This window comes from Balaenoptera ricei, chromosome 7 (assembly GCF_028023285.1).
Source record: "Balaenoptera ricei isolate mBalRic1 chromosome 7, mBalRic1.hap2, whole genome shotgun sequence".
Taxonomy (NCBI): domain Eukaryota; kingdom Metazoa; phylum Chordata; class Mammalia; order Artiodactyla; family Balaenopteridae; genus Balaenoptera; species Balaenoptera ricei.
This window is the reverse complement of record NC_082645.1, coordinates 114747388-114768453: the sequence shown is the minus strand read 5'-3', so window position 1 is coordinate 114768453 and position 21066 is coordinate 114747388. Positions and strand designations below refer to the sequence as shown.

Sequence of the window (21066 nt, the reverse complement as noted above, 5' to 3'; positions counted from 1 at the left end):
CTCACTCACAACTGCTCTCTGGCCACTGCATCTCTAATTTCTCATCAACACCTCAGACTCAATGTTCATAACTGAACTTGTTCTCTCCCCTCCCAAATGTGCTCCTCAACTTCCACTCTTTTTCTGTTAAGGACACCACAATCCTCTCAGGCACCTCACTCATCTTTGACTCTTCCCTCTTCCTTGCCCTGATATACAACAGTAACTATGTCCTGCCAATTTCTACTTTGAAATCTCATCTGCCACTACCTCCCTTTACAAGTGCACTGCCTACAACACAGTGACTGCTCAGGACACCAACAGGTCACAGAGCAGCCCATCTGTCATCACAACCTACCCTACACAGAGAGCTGTCAAATATATGTTCCAACCGTGTTTCCCACCAGACTCCTTTTCACACCTCATACTTCATGTAAATAAAAACAGGAGCTGATTTCCTGCCCATACCTGGATCAGTCCTACTTCCTCACTGTAGCTTTCACTGCTACCTAGTACTGGAATGCCCGCTCGTAATTCATCCAGCTACACCTACCTCCAAATTCTACTTATTATTCCAAGACACGCTCAAAGACACTTGCTTCCTGAAGCATTTCCGGAGTCTGCCAATCATGAATTCCTGTCATTACTTTTTGTCCTAGGTCATTGACATACACATGATTTATTTCCCCTAGAGACTATACATCCAGAATTTCAATCTTTAATGCCACCTATGCAGCTTTCCCAAAATATACATGTCAAGACCCCACCCTAAAATCTCCTGGAGTAAGGCCCCAGGCATGTACATTTAAGAGTATGAACCACAAGTAATTTGGGGGGGCACATCATAACTGAAAAATGAAAGAGGTCTCAAAACGTACAAGTCCCATGGTGCCTTGTATATATAGTAGAGATTCAAATACTTGCTGAATTCATTCATTCAGCTTTATGATAGACATAAAAAACTGAAAAACAAAAAATCCTTGGTTCAAGCTATCAAAATAGTATTTATTGGGCAAAAAAGAGAATAAACAGATCTTTATAATATTGTATTGCTATGTTAGAAGCAGTGCTGGTTGTTTAAGAAGAAAGAGAAGACACCTAACCTAGCTTGGGAACTTGGGGTGGCAGAGTTTCAGGCACAGAGAACAGCATATGCTAAGGCACAAAGGCAAGAGAACAAGGCACATTTCAGGACCTAACAGGCTGTGAAGCTGGTGAATAGAGTACAAAGTAGAGAGAGTTGGTGCTGAAACTGCACGGAGGGAGGCAGATGCCAGGTCATGCAAGGTCTCTTAGGCCATGTTAAAGGGTGTGAATTTTTATGATGAACAAATCAATTCACCTTTCAATATCAGGTATTATACGGTCATTTTATGTCCAAGAAGAAACATGGGAATGAACATTAATATTACCTACTAAGGTATATGAGCAACTTAAAATCAATATAATGACACTGGAGACGGAGATACACTTTAAGCTTCTTCTCCAGCAAAGGTGGAGGACTTGCACAGACTCATCTTGGCCTCTTTTGAAACAACGGCATTCTGGTGTGTCACCTGGATGCACATATAGCCATTACATAAAAGGAATCTGATATGGGAATCAAACTACCACAGAGGATCCCAAACTCAGTTTGCTTGACTGCTACCAGGGTGGCTATATCATAGCATCCTAGGAAATGATACTACTTTGCTGCTTCTAATTCTGTTTTGATGAATTCTGAGATAGATACACAGGGGAAGCAGTGTTTGAGAAGGTTTACTGGTAAAATAATCTATTCCAATAATTTACCACTAGAAGCAGTTCAAAGAGGCATAAACAGAAGCCTCTCTTATCGGTGATCCCTGGCCCCAGCAAAGTCCAAGTTTGGCTTGTTGCCTCTCATAAATACATACCGTCCCCCCTGCTGGGTACTTTGGCTGATAGACTATTTTCTGTCCGACTCTCTTCTTCAGCTTTTTCCATTTGCTCAGTTTTGGGTTCCTCCTTCCTCTCAAACTGTGGTGCCTCCTGAGGCTGAAGGTCTGAAGGAGTGCCTGGTCTAGCAGATGAGGTGGAGGTTTGGGGGGTTTCCTCACTAGCTTCTGTAACATGACGTAATCTTAAATTAACAACTTAGGAAACTTTTAGTTTGATTTTTTTTTTTAAAAAGTAAAGGACAAAAATGAGCCTTACCAACTCCTACTCTGTCTGTCTTTTCTCCTTCCTTCTTATTTGTCTTATCGGGTTCTTTGGCTTCTTCATTATGGCTACCTTCAGAGTCAGAGCATTCCTCCCCTTCTTCTACAGGCCGGAAGTCCATCTCCTGCTCTTCTGGGATAGGCTCTTTCTGTACTTTCTGTAGCAAGAAAATTAAGCCAAAGATTAACAGCATATTTGGATTTGGAAGAAGGTCAGTACCTGTCATAATATTTAAAACAAATTTCTTACCTTTAGAGACAGGAATGCTCCAGATGAGTCAAATGTGCCCATTTCTTCTTCAGCATCCTCTAGGCACCATTCAGGCAAGCTATCCCTGTCATCATCTATGCTTCCACTGCCAGAGCGCACCCTTCGGTAACCCCGTTCATCATCCCGGTCTCGAAAATCAAACTCAAACCTTCGCCGTCGTTCCATGTGTTCCCGCCAGCCTGCAGAACGAGGGCCATCTGGGATGAAGAGGAGGACACAAACCTTAGAAAAGTTTTATGACAGTATTTGAGAAAGAAAACCACAGCTAGGAAACAAAGGAGAAAACTACAACTGACAGCAAATTCAAATGGATCAATCTACTAAAGAGAAAATTAGGCAAATGAAACGAAGCTCAAGGCTCAGTATTATATACGATACACCATCACTAAGTGACAACAGTAGTTATCTTCATTAACTACTGAGTCACACAACATACTCTAAAGCTTTTAAAGATAAATTTAAAACACATCATTTTTAAAGGACAGTTCTTCAAAGTACATACTTTTAATAAGCTCTAGATATCTGACTGAAATGCTGATAAGCCACTCACGTGGCCCACTCCTAGCCCAGACTTACAGCACTGGATATCTTTCCATACTGAGGTCCATGCCTTCCCTTTGGCAAGTCTTAAAGCATTTTCTTTCTTCTGATGAAAATATCATTCTTTATGGATAAGACCAGCTCCCTTGATAATATAATAATATCCAGGATACTATGATATTATGTCAATTCATAATATCAAACTCATCATGTCCACTTACCAGCGCTAGGATCCCATTTGTAATTCTGATTCCCAAAAAAGGTCATGGAATTATAGCACTGACATGTCATATTTGGCCCACTATCCTAGTTTTATAGTTTAAGAAGCAAAACCTCTGACAGCAGAAGTAACGTGCATAATGAAAAGTAGAACTAGAATCCAATTCTCCATCCTCTACTGCTTTTTCCACAATAACATGCTTACTCTCCTTTCCCTTTTCTCTCATCTCTTGACTCCCCCTGGGAGTTTTAATTTAATCCCCCAGGGACATTCCTAAATCCACCCCTGCGTATTATGTAGCACATCTACTTTCCAACAAAAAATGAATGCCTAAGACTAAAAGCTACAAGTTAAGGTATTTTCTCTAAAAAAAAAAAAAAAAAAAGCGGGGGGCGGGGGGTGGTTCTTGTTAAAATGTGACAAACCTGAGCCTAAGAGTCTTAAGAAGAGACATGTTTTAACCTATATCTTTGACTGCTTTCTCTGTGGGAGACACCAAAAGAAATGAGGTCAAAGTTAAATGTTACTATACTACTGAGGCCCAATTTGCTAAAACCAGCAATCTAAAATTCAAACTGAAAACCAAAGGGCAAAATGTTAAAACACCAAATACAGGTAGCATCTTATAAGCCACTAACAAAAAGGTAAGAAAACATTATTCTCCCGCTTCCTACACTTTACTATCTTCTATGAAAATGAAGGAATTTTATACCCAGATTGCCTACATGTTAACCTAGAGTCATTATCCCAAAGAAGTGCTCATGATCAAAAGCTGAATTCCAGAGTACTCTGTCTGCTCCTCTCATTTCTAAGTATGCACTGTGATAGGAATCTATCCTTCTAGGCATGTGGCGCATTCTTCCCTCTTAACTAAGTTTCTTAAGTTCACCTCCCAGAGTGGGTGCTTAGCTGTCCTTATTGCTCCCAACTCCATACATATCCAACTGTGAGCCATACTTTAATAAAACTATATACCATAGTTTTTTTGTTGTCTTAAATAGTTAATAAAATTTTATTCACGAAACTAAATTTAGCAGATGAGGCACATCTCTAGCTTATTAAGACTGACCACTGCTTTATAGACCTTATATCAGAACTAAAGTTTGATACTATTTTCATAAGTCAAAATCATGATATTTAAAATTTTAATCAAAGCCTAATAAAGGATTAACTAAAATGTTAAGAGTAACTGATAACAACTGATATAATCAGACTTATTTTTAATATGCTGGGTTGAAAAAGTAGATGGTATTTTTTTAATGCCTATTTATAGTGTTTTTTCAGCCCCCATGCATCTTTATGTCCCCCAAACTGTCTTTTTAAAATATATGTATAAAAAATTTGGAAAATTGTCAAGTTGATGACAAAACTGACATGAAAAGTCAAATACTGGAGAGAAAGATTTAGAAAAGATGGCGGGGGGAAAAAAAGGACTATATATACCCAAAATCTAAGCTCTTGGGTGAGGAGGGTAAGTGGTAGAATATAACACTAAAGTTTTACTTTTAACTTGCTTTAATAGAATCAACATCAGACGTTTGGGCTCAGAAACACTGTTCATCTTCCAAAACATTCACCTTGTTTGTTTTTGATCAGCTGGAATTTTTCTTCTTGCTCAGCCCAGATCCTGTCCATTCTTGTAGGGAATGCTTGTTAGGAACATAGTCTACAAACCCCTCTGCTTACAGGCAAGCTCAGCACAAAATGCCGTGATGCCTTGAAGAGAACTATAACAGTTGGCTGCCCAGGACAAAGACTGATGAGAATCGCCTAAGTAACTGTGGTGCAAGCAATGCCCACTCACGACAGAAAACGCGCCCAAGAGTCAGCCAATGAGGAGTTGGGGTAAAAGCATTATAACTCTATCCAAAGATTGACTTCACTAAATTTCCACCTACCCACAACGCCATAAAGCACCCTGAATGCCTGTTATAATGTTAACTCAGACCGGGACTAATGGTTTGTTAATAACTTGATTTTAAAAAATAAATAAAAACAGTTTACATTATTATTATAACTTCCTCTATTAAAGTAAGCTTCCTTGGCATACGGCCAATAGGTAAAACAATGTTATGCATGTGAAATTCAAAAGACATGTACACACTCTTTGTATGCTTCAGTTCTGCATAACCCCAAGATTCAAACTACAGTGGCATCTGACGATCATGAGGCATAGAATCAGCACTTGGGTAGGGAATGATCTTTGACACAAAGCACCAGTGTCTTCAATTACCAGCATATCTAATGTCGGGGAAGAACAGTTTGAAGCAGTCTTAAGAGTCAAACAGAAGAACTTATAAAACCACTAATCACGACTATTCTCTCTCCTTTTTCTAAAGTTAGAGGGACAAAAGAATAAACTTGTGATTATGTTTTTGACCTGGGTTTAAAGTTTATTCTTCAAATGAGCAGAAATCACATTTTTAGGACAAAAAGAGAAAAAAAGAATAAATCCTCTCTTATGCAGGAAAAAAACCTCATTTTAGGGGGAGCCCATATTCCTAAGTAAGCATATAATAATCACCTAAGAAAAACGCATGCTGAAAAAAGATTCAAAAATTTAGGAAAACTGAATGAAACCCTCTCTCACTTTTGCAGTTAAGGGCAGGTGCTTCCCATTAAACCACACTGCCCCAGAAAAATAAAAGTGACTTTAATCAACTAAATAGATGTGGGGAATATTTTACGTTAAAAATTTTTGTGGGAGCAAGACTCAGTGTGACGACATAAACATGACCCGTCTTGTTTTTCTTTGCCAGTTTATGTTTTCCACTTTATCCCTAACAATTCCCACCAAATCCTCACTATTTCGGCCCCTGTGTGCTTGTACTCAGCAGAATTCTTACCAGGACTGTGAGGCCGCCACCTCTCTCCATCCCTCCTTGATCCAGCTAGTCGCCAACCTCCATCTTCATCTTCTCCATTCTGTTCCTCTCTAAAAATACGCCAATTTTCACTTTCTGATCGTATAAATTCATGCTTTCTTCCCACTGATGTTGGCCCACCTTCCTCAAAATTTGGTCTCCCTGTAAAGAAAATGAGTCAACATAAGCCTCAGCCAGCAAGGATTTTGAACAGACTTGATTGCTCAAATCAAGCTTTTCTGCAAATGTGTCCATTTCAACGTTCAGGCAGTATAAATAACTGTGGATATATGTGTATATTATTAGGCACACTTCTCAAAGCTGAATGTTCTAAGACTGTGAAATTATTTTTTTAAACAAAATAATATGCGCATTTTTTAAAAGGTTATGCAATGAAAAGTGAATCAACCTTCCCGCTACACAAGAGCCCCCCAGAGTCTTGCTCCCCAGAAGTAACCACCATCAACAGCTTCTTATAAAGCCTTCCCAACACTGACCATGGCTATACTTATGCATACACATACAGATCTCTCATTCACACTTACAGACACTACCCTCAGGCTGTTACATATGTTGTTTTGTACCCTTGCTGTTTTCACTTGGCAGTCCTTCCTTACCAGCATATACTTCTTTTTTTCCGTTTTTAAGTCATACAATATTTTTAACTATATGATTTACTAAATCAACTTAATTTATTTAATCAACTTCTACTGGTGATTCTGTCCAAATAGGATATCTGTAAACTTCAACCTCTCTTCTATTCCAAAACAGACTGTAAGCTCAAAACCAGACAGTGGAGGCACTCTACTTTTCCTTTACTCTAGCACCTAGTACACTACAGGCGTACAACAAATTGCTCTGGAACAGAATTCAAAGCTAAGCTATGTCTAACCTGATGCAACTCAAGAGCTACATTAACAGTGAAAGAGAGCCTGTTATGCCAAGTAAACTAAGTTGGTTTCAAAGGACAAGAGAATTCTGAACTGTGCAAATTCTTCAGTCACCATACCACATGTGCTACCACTTACAATTCACAACAAATTACCCAAAATCTCACATTAAAGTATGTAGCTGAATATCCGAAACATACATTGATGTCTTCAGTTTATAATAATAAAATATACAAATTCTCACAGTAACAACCTCAATTCTTTTCATTAAACCATATTAAAAGTGAAAAAAATTGTACATTTGAAAATGAGGAAATTCTAATTTCTGGTCATCCTCTTATATTCAATTTCACATGTATTAAGATTCCATATCCTGTTCACCCAAACAGTTATTAGGTTGTTACAAGATATTATTCTATTACAGAATAATCTTGGAATGGGGGGGTACAATTATTTGCTGGGCAAAATACCCTTATTATGACAGGCAGCCTCTAAGATAGCCCTCAACAATCCCTGACTCCTGGCCTCTGTGTAATTCCCTCCCCTTAAGTGTGGGCTGGACTTATTACTGACTTGCTCCTAACAGAATCCAGCAGAAGTGATGAGATGTCACTTCTGATACTAAGTTAAAAACTTCCATCTTGGACGCTCTCTCTGAGGGAATCCAGCGGCCCTGTTGTGAGGCAGCCCTGTGGAGAAGCCCACATGGCAAAGAACTGAGGCTTGCCAACAGCCTCGTGAGTGAGCTTGGAAGCGGATCCAACCCCAGATGAGCCCCGAGATGACTGCAGCCTCATGAGAGACCCAGGCCAGAACCACCTAGCTAAGCTGCTCCATCCTGGCCCACAGAAACTGAGAAAATAAATGTTTGCTGCTTTCAGCCACTAAGTTTTGGGGTAACTTGTTACATGGCCACAGTTAATAAAAACACTCACTTAACTGATTTAATCTTCATAACAATACTCAGTATTAGAAATTATTCTTCCCATTTTACAGCTGAGAATATTGAGGCTCAAAAAGATAACCCAGGAGAATTGTCCAAAATCACACACCACTATTTAAATGACATAGGATTCAAATCTTAACCTTCTGACTCATTTAACAAATATTTATTGCATATTGCACTAAGTGCCAAGTTTTATGAATTCAAGTATAGATACATTCCAGGTCTGCCCTTGGGTTAGAAGGGTCAGAAGACATTCCAGGTTCTCTTGCTCAGAATAAGAAGGGATGAGACATTTTACAAAGCCCACATCCATTATATGACTTGATGAAAAATATAGCTATACTCACAGAAGAAAAATTTAAAACAAAGAAATCCCTAATGTGTATAAATTGATAAGTGATGGGAAATGACTTTTAACACATGTAAATCATTCAGTCACAAGCAGTATGTGCCAGGCATACTGAGAATACAATCGCCTGATGGATGAGCTGGTCAAAACACTCATTTTCATCTACTTTTACACTACGTCTTTGAGAAGTAATGAATGTACCAAAATAAGCAAAGGAAACCCACCAATGGCAAAATGCTTAACGCATCAAAAACTGGTCATTACAGTTTTTTCTAACAGATGATAAGTTGCAAAAAATTAAAGATATTAAAAATAAAAATCCCAGTAATTCCTCAACCATAGAAATAGAACTCTACGTATCTGTGGTTAGCTTTTACATAACATCTTTAAAATGTAGTTTCAATCAGTGTACCCACCTTTTTGTAATCTAAATAGCAAATACTTCTCTGTGATTATACACCTTACTGATAATATAAATGGATACACAGCAGGTATACCTTGCAGCTGTTGCACTATCTAGCAGATTATTCCCCACTGGACATTTACATCATAACTAACTTTTTAAGGACTAGATAACAAGGAAGAAATATCTGTGTGCGTATGTGTTTTGTTTTTCTGAACTACTACTTCTGAAAAAAAACTTCAAAGAGTAAAATTACTAGGTCAAATGACAGACTTCATACATTGACATACCTTTCTCTCCTCCTCAAAAAAAGGGTAGGTAAGACCACCAGACCATTTTAGATTATCGAAACTAAGTGCTGCTATCCTTTTGAAGCTTTTCTACTTTAATGGTTGTAAAATGGTATACTAATGTGGCTCGAATATGAATTTTTCACATCAAAGATTTTTCATATTGTTTGCTGACTTTATTTCCCTTTATGTGAATAATTTGCCTGCATTTTTTCCTAAACTAGCAGCTTCTATAACCGTCATAACTGTCAAGTCCTACATATACTTTTCATATTGGTACCTAGGAATAAGAAAAATATAAAGGACAGGATAGGGTAAAAATAGGGAAACTAAAGGAAGAAAAAAATCTGGCTTTTCTGCTTATTGCAAACTCATAATTCTCAACCTGCTGGAAAATCTGTACCTCATAAAGTTTAACTGACTATTTATACCATTCTTTGTTCCAAAAACGATTTGTGACAGAAATTTTGAAGATATACAGGAGCACAGTACTAAAGAAAGAATGAAGATCGTGGAGTCATAGACCTGATTTTAAACTGTCTCCAATTCTGATCTGTACACCTTGACTAAAGATCCCATTCCTAATATGAAAGAGGGTATGTGTGTGTGTGTGTGCGTGCGTGTGTGTGTATTACTGAGGCAGCCGTCTGAATTTACACAAACACTAGCCAATTCCAGTTCAAAAATTCTATACCAAAGGAGTTCAGATCTTGTTACCAAGTGCTTGTTTCTACAAAATAATTCCTAAAAACTGCAATATATTTTTTGATATATCAAATGTTGCATAACGAATAACTGAAACAGAAAGATCTGGGTGACAACTTCTCCAGTAAACCAAGGAAAACCAGAATAATATAATTCTGACATGCCAAACATATCCCACAGGTAAGTGCAAGGTAAAGAAAGTTTTGCATTCAGGCATCACTGTCATTTTCGTAAGAGAAGGATGAAAAGGATTCAAGAACTTTTAAATGTACCATACTCATCTCCTCCCCCTATCTTTAAGAAAACTTACTATTGGACTTCCCTGGTGGTGCAGTGGTAAGAATCCGCCTGTCAATGCAGGGGACACGGGTTCAAGCCCTGGTCCGGGAAGATCCCACATGCCACAGAGCAACTAAGCCCGTGCACCACAACTACTGAGCCTGCACTCTAGAGCTCATGAGCCACAACTACTAAAGCCTGCACGCCTGGAGCCCGTGCTCCGCAACAAGAGAAGCCACCGCAGTGAGAAGTCCGCGCACCGCAACAGAGTAGCACCCGCTCACCACCACAAGAGAAAGCCCGCATGCAGCAACGAAGACCCAATGCAGCCAAAAATAAATGAATGAATGAATGAATGAAAACTTATTATTGAAGTATAACATTCATATCAAGAAGTACACAAATCATAAATGTACAATTCAGAGTTTTCACAAAGCAATATATATCCACCTAACTACTAAGATTTAAAAAAAAAATTTATCAGGACCTCTCAAAAGTCTTCATGTCCCCCCAATCGGCCCTTACCAAGGTAAACGCTATCCTGCCTTCTATCTCCAAAGATTAGTTTTGCCTATTTTTGAACTTTTTTATATAAACAGAATATTAGTTTACGTCTGGCTCTTTTTTTTACTGAAGTATAGTAGTTTAATTAACAGTGTTGTGTTAATTTCTGCTGTACATCAAAGTGATTTAGTTATACATATATACATGCCCTTTTTTTAATATTCTTTTCCATCATGGTTTATCACAGGGTATTGAATATAGTTCTCTGTGCTGTACAGTAGGACCTATTGTTTATCCATTCTATATATAAAAGCTTACATCTGTTAATCCCAACCTCCCACTCCACCCCTCCCCCAACCCCCTCTCCCTTGGTAACCACAAGTCTGTTCTCTATGTCCATGATTCTGTTTCATAGAAAGGTTCATTTGTGTCATATTTTAGATTCCACATATAAGTGATATCATATGGTATTTGTCTTTCTCTTTCTGACTTACTTCACTTAGTACGATAATCTCTAGTTGCATCCATGTTGCTGCAAATGGCATTATTTCATTCCTTTTTACATCTGAGTAGTATTCCATTGTATATATGTACCACATCTTTTTTATCCACTCATCTGTTGTTTCCATGTCTTGGCTATTGTGAACAGTGCTGCTATGAACACAGGGGTGCATGTATCTTTTTGAACTAGAGTTTTGTCTGGGTATATGCTCAGGAGCAGAATTGCTAGATCATATGGTAATTCTATTTTTAGTCTTCTGAGGAACCTCCCTATTGTTTTCCATAGTGGCTGTACCAACTTACATTCCCACCAACAGTGTAGGAGGGTTCCCTTTTCTCTTACCTCTCCAGCATTTGTTATTTGTAGAGTTTTTTTCATGTTTTTTTTTCTGGCGGCACCTCATGGTTAGTGGGATCGTAGTTCCCCAACCAGGGACTAAACCCAGGCCCTCGGCAGTGAAGCCTGGGAATCCTAACCACTGGACCACCAGGGAATTCCCTGTTATTTGTACAGTTTTTATTGATGGCCATTCTGACTGGTGTGAGGTGGTACCTCGTTGTAGTTTTGATTTGCATTTCTCTAATAATTAAGAGACATCAAGCATCTTTTCATGTACTATTGACCACTCGTATTTCTTCTTTGGAGAAATGTCTATTTAGGTCTTCTGCCCATTTTTCAATTGAGTTGTTTGTTTTTTTGTTGTTGAGTTGTATGAGCTGTTTGTATATTTTGGAAATTAAGCCCTTGTCAGTCGCTTTGTTTGCAAATGTTTTCTCCCATTCTGTAGTATGTCTGGCTTCTTTCATTGAACATTACGGGAAATTCACCCACGTTGTTACAGAGAACAGAAGCTTGTTCTTTTGCACTGTGGTATGGGATCTCATTGTATGAACAGACCACAATGTATTACTCTACTACTGATTTAGGTTGTTTCCAGTTTTTTGCTATTATAAACTGCGCTGCTATAAACATTCCTGGATGTGAAATTTGGTGAGCGTATGTTTCCAATTCTGTTGGTATTTACCTAGGAGTGAAACTGCTGGGCCATAAGGTATATTCAACTTCAGTAAGTACTACCAAGTATTTTCCCAGAGAAACAGTACTACTATACCATTTTTTGCTTGTTTGTTTACTCATACCTCTAGCACACATTAAGATGAGTGCTTTCTCCATGAACAAATACAGTTAAAGACATATGACTGACAATAAAGAAGAGACTTAGACATAGCACCTACCCTCCAGGTCCACAGTCCAGGGACACACATGTAAACAAATGACTTGATACATTACAGTTGACAAAATGCATTGATATATCTCATCTGATACTCATAATAACCACAAGGGTTAAGTCAACCTTACCATCTTTTTTTTTTTTTTTTTAAACACCCAAAGATTTTATTAGGGGAAATGCCTGCATGAAAGGAAGGAGGGAAGAAGCCAGGGAAGGCTGCGAGAGCCATCAGACCAAGTTGCAAGGCACGGTTAGATACTTGATAAAGATTTATTGAAGAAATTAGGAGCTTCTTTAAGAACTTTGAAGTCAGGGGTCAGAATGATAAAAGTTACATTCACATAACTTCTTACAGATAATAACATGAAAGAATTTTAGGGCAAAAAAAATCTTAGATATAAACTAATCCTGGGTAGTGGCTGTGAGAGCCAAGGACTTCACAGGGTCCTGGGCTTCACTCTGTGCTGGGACCAGCCACTGGACTGGACTGGAGCAGGGAGCTCATTTACCTTCAACCTTACCATCTTTATTGTTCCCGTGAGGAAAGGGATACCTGTAGCGGGATCTCCCACGGTCACACAGCTGAGTAGTGACCAAATCAGAAATAGAACATAGATGTTCAAACTCCTAATCCAGGGTTTACTCATAAATTAAACCCATCAGAAGCAGCCAGAAATTCTACAAAAATAAAGTAGAAAAAGGAAGTTCTGTGATCTAAGTCTAAAGAGCTCTAAAAAGGCAACAGACATATCATGCATAGAAAAGCTTGGGGATAGAGACTGCCAAGGTGTCTAAATGGAACTAAATTTGTTAACCTTCCAGCAGATAAACGATAACAAAATGTGTACCCCTGAAAAAAATGTTAAGATCAACTTAATATATAACAATATAAAAATTTTACTCAAAATTATTTTGAGGGGTAAAAAAAGACTTCAAGTACAATCTAATAGAATATACATTTCCAATTACTACTAATATAATTTACAATATAAATTATACTGTATGCAAGAATTGCTCTAAAACATTAAAATAAATCCTTTATAACCTAAATGATTACAGCAGATTTGTATGTATATAAATTTGGGTGGGAAGTGAGGGTGCCAAAAAACTTTATAATGAGTTAACTGATTACAGGGCTAAAAAAAATATATATATATTTGTGTGTTACTGACATAATTTAAAATAAATGATAAAGTTGTTCATGGGCAACTCAGAAGATAATATCTAAAGCTCCTTTAATGTCTAAAAATTACATGACTCCAAAGTGACCAGGGCTAAAATGAATGAGGGACACCCACACCCACATGGCCTTTCTCAGCACTTAAAATCAGTCTTCCTCTTTCCATAACATCAGCAATATGACAAAGTTGAGTAGCCAAATATTTTAGTTGACTTTTTAAAAAATCTTAACAGATTAATATGTAAACAAGATGATTTAAAGGTAAACATAATTAAATAATTTACAAATTAATGCCTGAACTAAATATTTCTAACCTATAGTCAACAAATGAGCTTGGGGCTAAGAATCCTTAAACTGGAAGCACATATCACGCTGGCATGCTTTTATCTTTTTTCAGGGAAAAGGGTCTAAGGTTTTTGCCAGGGTCTTAAAGGTGTCTATGACCTCTAAAAGGTAAAGAAATATAAATTTAAAATATATTTTTTTCTATTCAATATGGTAAACATGACAGTCTTATGAGCAAACTACACTACCTGTATAACACATTTTATATTCTTACATCAACAATTCCTCAAGATATATAAAAGGTGCTAAAATACAATTGCACTACATATATAAATACTTTCCCCAATGGCAATAAATACTTGGTTGTTTCTGCCTGAATGTATTGTCTAAATAGGACTCTTCTAAAAATAAAATAAAATTAAAATGCAGTATTGGTTTTAGTCTGGTGTAATTGAGTGGACTTCCTAAGGAGAAAGAGCAGTAAAAGGGCACCTGTGTGCATGTTTGACTTACAGCCAGAAGTGGTGTTTATGGAAAACTTCAGATGGAGCAAAAAGGCACTCAGCCAACAAAATCTACAGCTGTGAAACTTGGAACTCAGAAGCGCCCAAACTCCAAAAGCAAAAGCGGAATTATGGGACAGACTTTGAAGCTTGTTTATGTGCAAATTTTTCTAGCAAGTAACTTTGTATTTCTCTATTCAGATATATATTCTCTGATTAACACTAAAAATATTTTCTAATACCAGAGAAAACAGTGAAAGGGAATCCCATCCAGGTATTGATATTTACTTGTCCCCCAATTGTAAACAAAACTCAGGGTAACTAGGATGGAGTAGTTTAAATTCTATATCCAGAGATTTGCAACTTTTCTCCTATCCTAACCCCTGAGGAGGTAACAAATCTGCTCCACTGGTTACTATGGTCCTGAAAACACAGCAGCTCCTGGCTGGGAGAGACTGGAGGGGCTGCTGTATATCAGACTCTGAAAAAGCACCTCATGTGGTCTAAATATGCCCCATATTCCTATAACCTTTATGCTCAGTCGTCTGCTGGTATATACCCAGACGCTGCCTGAAGTCTCAGGGGAAGATGATCAGTAGTGGGCTTCAATGCAGAACTGGAAAGAGACTAGGCATCTTCTAAAGAAAGCTAAGTACACTGTGTAAGAAAGAGCATTGGAGACCAGGGCTAAAGGTTAAAAATTGTGAGATTATGTATATACATAGGCAAGACACTGCACTCCAACTAAAGGTTTTGTTGTTTTCAGGTACAATGTGGTACAATTATGGATTATATACTGGATTGCTTTAGCCAGAAAGAAAAGCAAACAATTTAGGGATACAGAACTGAATTTAATAAAGAATAATGTACCTGATTCTTGGCATCTTGCTTAATCATTATAATTTGGAATAAAAAATAAATCAATCAATGAACAGATATCTAGCAGCATGTATGTTCATTTATAGAAGAATGTTTTAGAGCCATCTCCAACTGAAATCATTAATTCTGTTTAGACGGAGGGCCCATGTATTTTAGGGTGAAGTTGGTTTATCATCTGTGCCAATATCAAAGTTTCATCTCAGCTAACCAGGCAACTTCAAACAGAAATGAATTTATGTGCTCCGGCTATTATAATGGGAGTGCTATGCTCCTAAGGAGACACTCCAGAACTGGTCTACGACATCCATTCAGTTAGCAATTAGGAATCACTGTTTACAGACCACAACAGACTTTCACAGTGTGAAATCCAGAAACCAGAATACTTCTTCACTTGAGGCATTTCTTTCTTGACAATCATCTGTAAATCATTTCTGTCTGAATATATTATGGAAAGAGGCTTCTAATGTTGGTAAAATCCTTTACTATCTTGCTTACTATAATGTCTATTCAAGACACATGGCACGTACACTTTCAGTACTGCTTTCTGAAAGGCAGTGTTACACTATATTTACTCTGTCTTCCCTCTTCCACCTCCAATCAGTAAACTAGCAATTGATATAAAGTATAATTCCTACCAGAACATGCAGGGAAGGTGCATCACATCACAAGTCTCTCCTTTATGCTTTTACCTTCTCTAGTTCTGAAGGTCAAAGTTTGCAGTGCTGTGTCTGAACTTGTATTGAAATGTTTGGCATTAATAAAACAAAGACGGAATTAATATATTTTTTAATTGTGGGGGGAGGAGAAGGAATCTACAAAGGCGGATTTCACTTTCTAAGCAGCATTATATTGGTCTAGATTAATAATTTTCCCAGCAGGCCTTCCATGATTTTACTATGAACAATCACAGCCTTTGTATCTCAGATCCCCTTACATGTGACATTTGATCAAAGTTTTAAAATCAGCAGCTAATGGAGGTGGAGAAAAGTTCTGCTCAGTAAGGCATTATACAAAGCCATCCCACAGCTCATTTTGAGGTTGCTACAAGCTGGATCACAGAGGTTTTCCAGCTAAACATTATTTAGATGTTAAGTTAAAGTTTCTGTACCCTGAACACTATATTTATTGCATGTCATCATACTTCTCAGGGAAACATCCCCTAAACATCACTAAAGCATGACTTAAGAAAATTCTTCAGTTCTTTCACACAGGTGTGTTTTTTAGAGATAAGTGTAAGGAACCAAACAATTAAATGTATTCTTATTCAAGGTTTCTGTACATAGCCTTAAAAAAATAAGGAAGTCTGCCTCCTTGCCCCCCAAAAAAAGATTTCAGGTAACTAAATTACCTCTATTACTAGTTCTAGAATTAGTGGTAGTCATTCTGATGAGATGGGATACGAAAAGAAAACTAGTAAAATCAATTCATTAATTTCTACCTAAAAGTCCTTATCCAAGGAAATATTCCCCAAAGAAATGGAGGAAAAAAAGATTAGTAAAGGAAATATCTCACACTTAAACATGCTATATAAGGAAAGACGGCTGAAAGGAAATCTTGCAGGGAATTTTATCCCTTTGAACTTTTAAATAAACTCTTAAGTAAGATTATGCAAACTTACTAAAGACCGGTCCTGATTAGAGAGAAAAAATGCACCCCTTCTCCAAGTCAGTTCTGGAGGCTTTCTCCAGAGTTGTTAAGGTCTGTGATGGGTAAAGAAAGACCTCCTAACAAACCAGCATTCTTTTCCACAGGATCAGAGCTAACTGGCCCCCCGCAGACTAAGTGACCAATCACATCAGCTTCAGCTGAAACCAGCCCCCACGACATTATAAACAGAGCAATGTGAACCGTAAACCCAGTCCAAGAAGAGAACCTACAAGCTGGACTTGTAGATTAAAATTACCTCACCAAAAAGACAGACTCTGAAAGCTTCCTCCAGACCTACCTGTGTATAAGGCTGGCCCAGCAAAAGAACTGGTGAGTACATGAGAAAATATTCAATCTTATTTCTTTCCTTAAGGGGAACAGAGAAAAAAACTGACTGACAAATAGGGACGGAGCTAGATATTGCCAATAGAGTTTTAAAACAAAGACATTACCTACAGGGTCATACATTAAGGTTCTTTATTCTTTTTCCTTAAATTTTGGAAATAGAGTAATAGTCCTCTTGAAAGCATTATTGGAAATTTTCTTCTTAATTGTTTTACTAAATGTATACTAATTCTCCATTATAATATAGAAATGAGAAGAGAAAGATCCTGGAAAAACTTCAGCGGCTTTTAAAAAAATGTATCTTTTTCTTTTGGAAAGGATTAAAGAAACCCAAAATGAGCAAACAAAAACAAATGACCCCCCCCAAAAAAAATCATTTTGTTTTTACTTTTTTTAAGCCATAGGAAAAATGATGAGTGTCCTAATTTCTTTTTAAGCACGAAATTATTGCTGAAATTAGGTGCTTCTACAAATAAGAAATTAAAATACAAAAGAATCTCTGAGCTTATATAACAGAATTAGAGCTCACACTATTTGCCCTAATTATGGAGGGCAGGAGAGATGATTATGACTCTCTTCACAGTCTTTAACTGTTTACACCAGAAGTGAACAAATACACAGTAATACTGCAATCATTTAACATTTGTAGTTATTATAACTTATATCTTAACTGTTTGATATGAACTATACTACTACATTACAACATGACAATAAAAGACATAATTTTGAGTGCTACAACCTAATGAGTAAAATGAATCCATTATTTTGATGACCAATGAAGCATCCAAACTATCATTTTTATAAAGTACTATTTTTTCCATCAAATGGTTTATAAATGGGCAAATATTTTATAGCCCACACAGAGAGATACAAGCAAACCATCCCAATTCTACTGGGATCAATTTACAAGAATCATATAAATACAGACTAGGAAAAACACATTCAAAAAGCACTTGTGTACCTGTAGAGATATGAAAATAACCTGGAAATATAATAGCATAAACATAATGTCTGTCCATCAGACACTTTTAAATTTGATGGAAAGAAAATCTACATATATTGGGCAACAATAATTTAATGTTTTAAATGCCATACAAGCATATATAAAATTATACAGAAAAAAATCACACAGGAAACCTGTATCAGTGGAGGGAAACGGTAGTAAGTTTACAAACATGTAGGATTCTAAAGGATCACATTATTTAATTCCCTCTTTTCTTTCTTCCTCTTTTTAATATAAGGAAGCCTGGCCAAGGGGATTGGGTGGCTCGCCCAAACTGACAAGCTATGTAACCAACACAGCCAGAACCCGGTTGGCTAGATTTCCCACCCTGTCTTCGTTATGCTAAACCACACTGACTACATGAGTGCAAAGAATGGAGTTATTCAGGATAATCTGTTAAGTGGGGATTGAAATCTTACCTCTCTCAACTACTCCACTTTCCAACACCATCTAAACAAGATTTAGGAAGGTTTTATATATAAAAAGGACAATGCTTCACTGTTTTGATATTAGCCTTCTGACTGTCCTGTTCACAGGTTTTTTCGTGTATTTACTTAGTTGCAAGAGAAAAAAAAACTGTAAAAGCCTAGAGCAAGAGTGCTACAAAAGCTATAGGTAAGAAGTTACAATCCTGAAAAGGCCCAAATGAAAATAATTAATTTTGTTAGCTATAGTATGTATACAAAGACTGTCTCCTCAGGTAATGAATTTTAGAACTTAATGAAGCAAGCTGAAAATCAAGAAGAACCGTGGACCTTTCCGCCCACAAATTACTATGACACAATAAGCAATCAGTGGTTCCATAAGTGGAACAGCACTAGTGTACAGCTTCATCATGGGCATTTTCACATAGGCAGGAAGCAAGAAACAATAAAGGTCAAAGCCATGGACAAGGCAAAACCACACAGTGGTTCACAAACTTACTGAAGGCAGCCAACTACTCTTTATTGCTATATCCTTCTTCTTTAAGTGTCAAAATGTCTTTTCTTCTATAAAATTATGATGAAAGTATTATATTTTTAAAATTATTTTCTCACCTGGCAAAATACAAATTTGGCAATGCTTTATAAGAACTCTCCTCTCCACATTTTGTTTTAACTCTGCTGGTCTATAGAATCTAAGACTAGACTATGTACAATAATTCTGATTGCACTCATCTTCAAATCTTGCAAGATGTCTTCCTTAACTGAAAATATCCTTCTTGCCTACAAATCATATGTCTTAGCCTAAGCATTTCTGAAGAACAAATATTCTGTAGGGGCTCTTGGATAGAACTAGTCAAATGTAACGTGTTATTCACAAAAGCTAACTAGGGTCAAAATGTCTATTTTTGAGGCAATATAGCACTGACTCTGGACTACGGACTGAGCAGGAACTGACCACCACTTACTACCTCTGTGACCTTAGGAAACTCACTGTGGCTCAGTTTCATTATCTACAAAATGGGCATTAATAATGGTACTTATTACTAGGAAAGTTAAGAAACATTATTAATACCAATAAGGCAAGTAACAGCCCAAGAGGTTACTCTGTGCCAGGCATTGCTATTGGCTTCACATGAGTCAATACATGTGAAGTGCTTGGTATGATTCCTGGCACATAATAAATAATATATATTAGCCAATATTATTAATCATTATTGACATAAAAATCATGCATAAAGTTAACAATGATTTTAAATGGATATTTGAGACATTTCTGGGGACAGGAGAGTTCTAAAGGTGCTAAAAATCAGGCTGTCAAAGACTATTTTGTGAATGCAGTACCAATCATCTTGGGAAAGACTTTTATCTCACCAAACTCTAAATATTAGACAGCTTCTTTTAGTTAAAAAAAAAAAAAATAACCAACTGTTAAGTTAGTCAGACTTGCAAAATAATCCATACGCCTTGTGAAAATGTCTTTTATCTGCCTGATCCTCAGTGATCTCATCTGAAAAATGGGCTAAGAATCTCTATCTTAAAAAAAAAAAATGAATGTCTGTCTTGCTGAGATACCAAAGAATTAGAGACAATGCAGTAATGAAAGCACCTAGCACAATGCCTATGAATATTTTGTTGTTATTATTATAATTTCCAAAAGGGCAGAGATCAGGTCTTCTAAAACATCAAAAAATCTAGCAAAATGAATCATTAAATAGCTGTTCCAAGAAAAAAAAAAAAAACTAAATAAAATGATAATGACAAATGATTGGATAAATTATAAAACATTAATGCCCTAAGATTTTTTAAAAATTTATAACATGAAACAGAAATGACTATCTAATCTAAATAAAGTTAACAATCAACCCGGTGTTCCATCAGCAACTCATATGTGAAGAAAATATACGAGAATGTCTCTAATCTCACCAATAAATGTTAAATCAGCCTTAGGACAAAAGGGAAAGTATATACCCAGCTGGCCAATGTCCAATTCCAACAACACAGGAAGCCAGTCTCCAAAGCCCCAAAGTCCCTAGACATAGGAGGATCCATCCAGCAAACTCAAGCAAAGCATCATTGTCATTCAAAAGGTAGGAAGGTGATATGCAACACTTCCAAGGGCATCTACTTCTGAAGGAGGAAGCATCGAAAAGAGTCATGTATAAACTCCTAGTACTGGATTGTGGCAAAGGCGGTAGATTCAGGGGAAGCAAAGTTGCATTTCCCATTCTGTTTCTGCTTGCCTCTGCATAGAAGTCTTTGACACCTTTGTCATATGCAAGGATGGTCACATGGAAAGTGCACATTAGATTTCAACTCACCACACAGAGAAAAGAAGAAACACAGATGAAAACCGTTTATAGCTAAAAACTAACTTTACTAATGTTTCTAAAATTGACATTTAATGTCTTAATGATTATTTTAGTTCATTAAACTCGAAGGTTTTTCACCTGGTTCATTTACTTCTTTTTTTTCTTTTTTAAGGCATTGCCTTTTTTTTTTTTTTTAATTATTTACTTACTTATTTGGCTGCATCAGGTCTTAGTTGTGGCATGCAGGATCTTTAGTTGTGACACGTGGAATCTTTAGTTGCGGCAAGTGAACTCTTTTAGTCGTGGCATGTGGGGTCTAGTCCCCTGACCAGGGAAT

At 37.0% G+C, this 21066-nt stretch overlaps 1 protein-coding gene across 4 annotated transcripts in view; it reads right to left on the bottom strand.

The window, feature by feature from the left end:
* GIGYF2 (GRB10 interacting GYF protein 2) overlaps positions 1-21066 on the bottom strand; it is a 126098-nt gene that overhangs the window by 50909 nt on the left and 54123 nt on the right. For all 4 annotated transcript variants that reach the window (XM_059928955.1, XM_059928954.1, XM_059928953.1 and 1 more), the window contains 4 exons: positions 6037-6216; positions 2410-2627; positions 2155-2317; positions 1875-2063 (listed from right to left, as the gene is read on the bottom strand). In XM_059928955.1, the coding sequence (XP_059784938.1) occupies positions 1875-2063; positions 2155-2317; positions 2410-2627; positions 6037-6216 (750 nt within the window). The remainder of the gene's footprint in view (positions 1-1874; positions 2064-2154; positions 2318-2409; positions 2628-6036; positions 6217-21066) is intronic.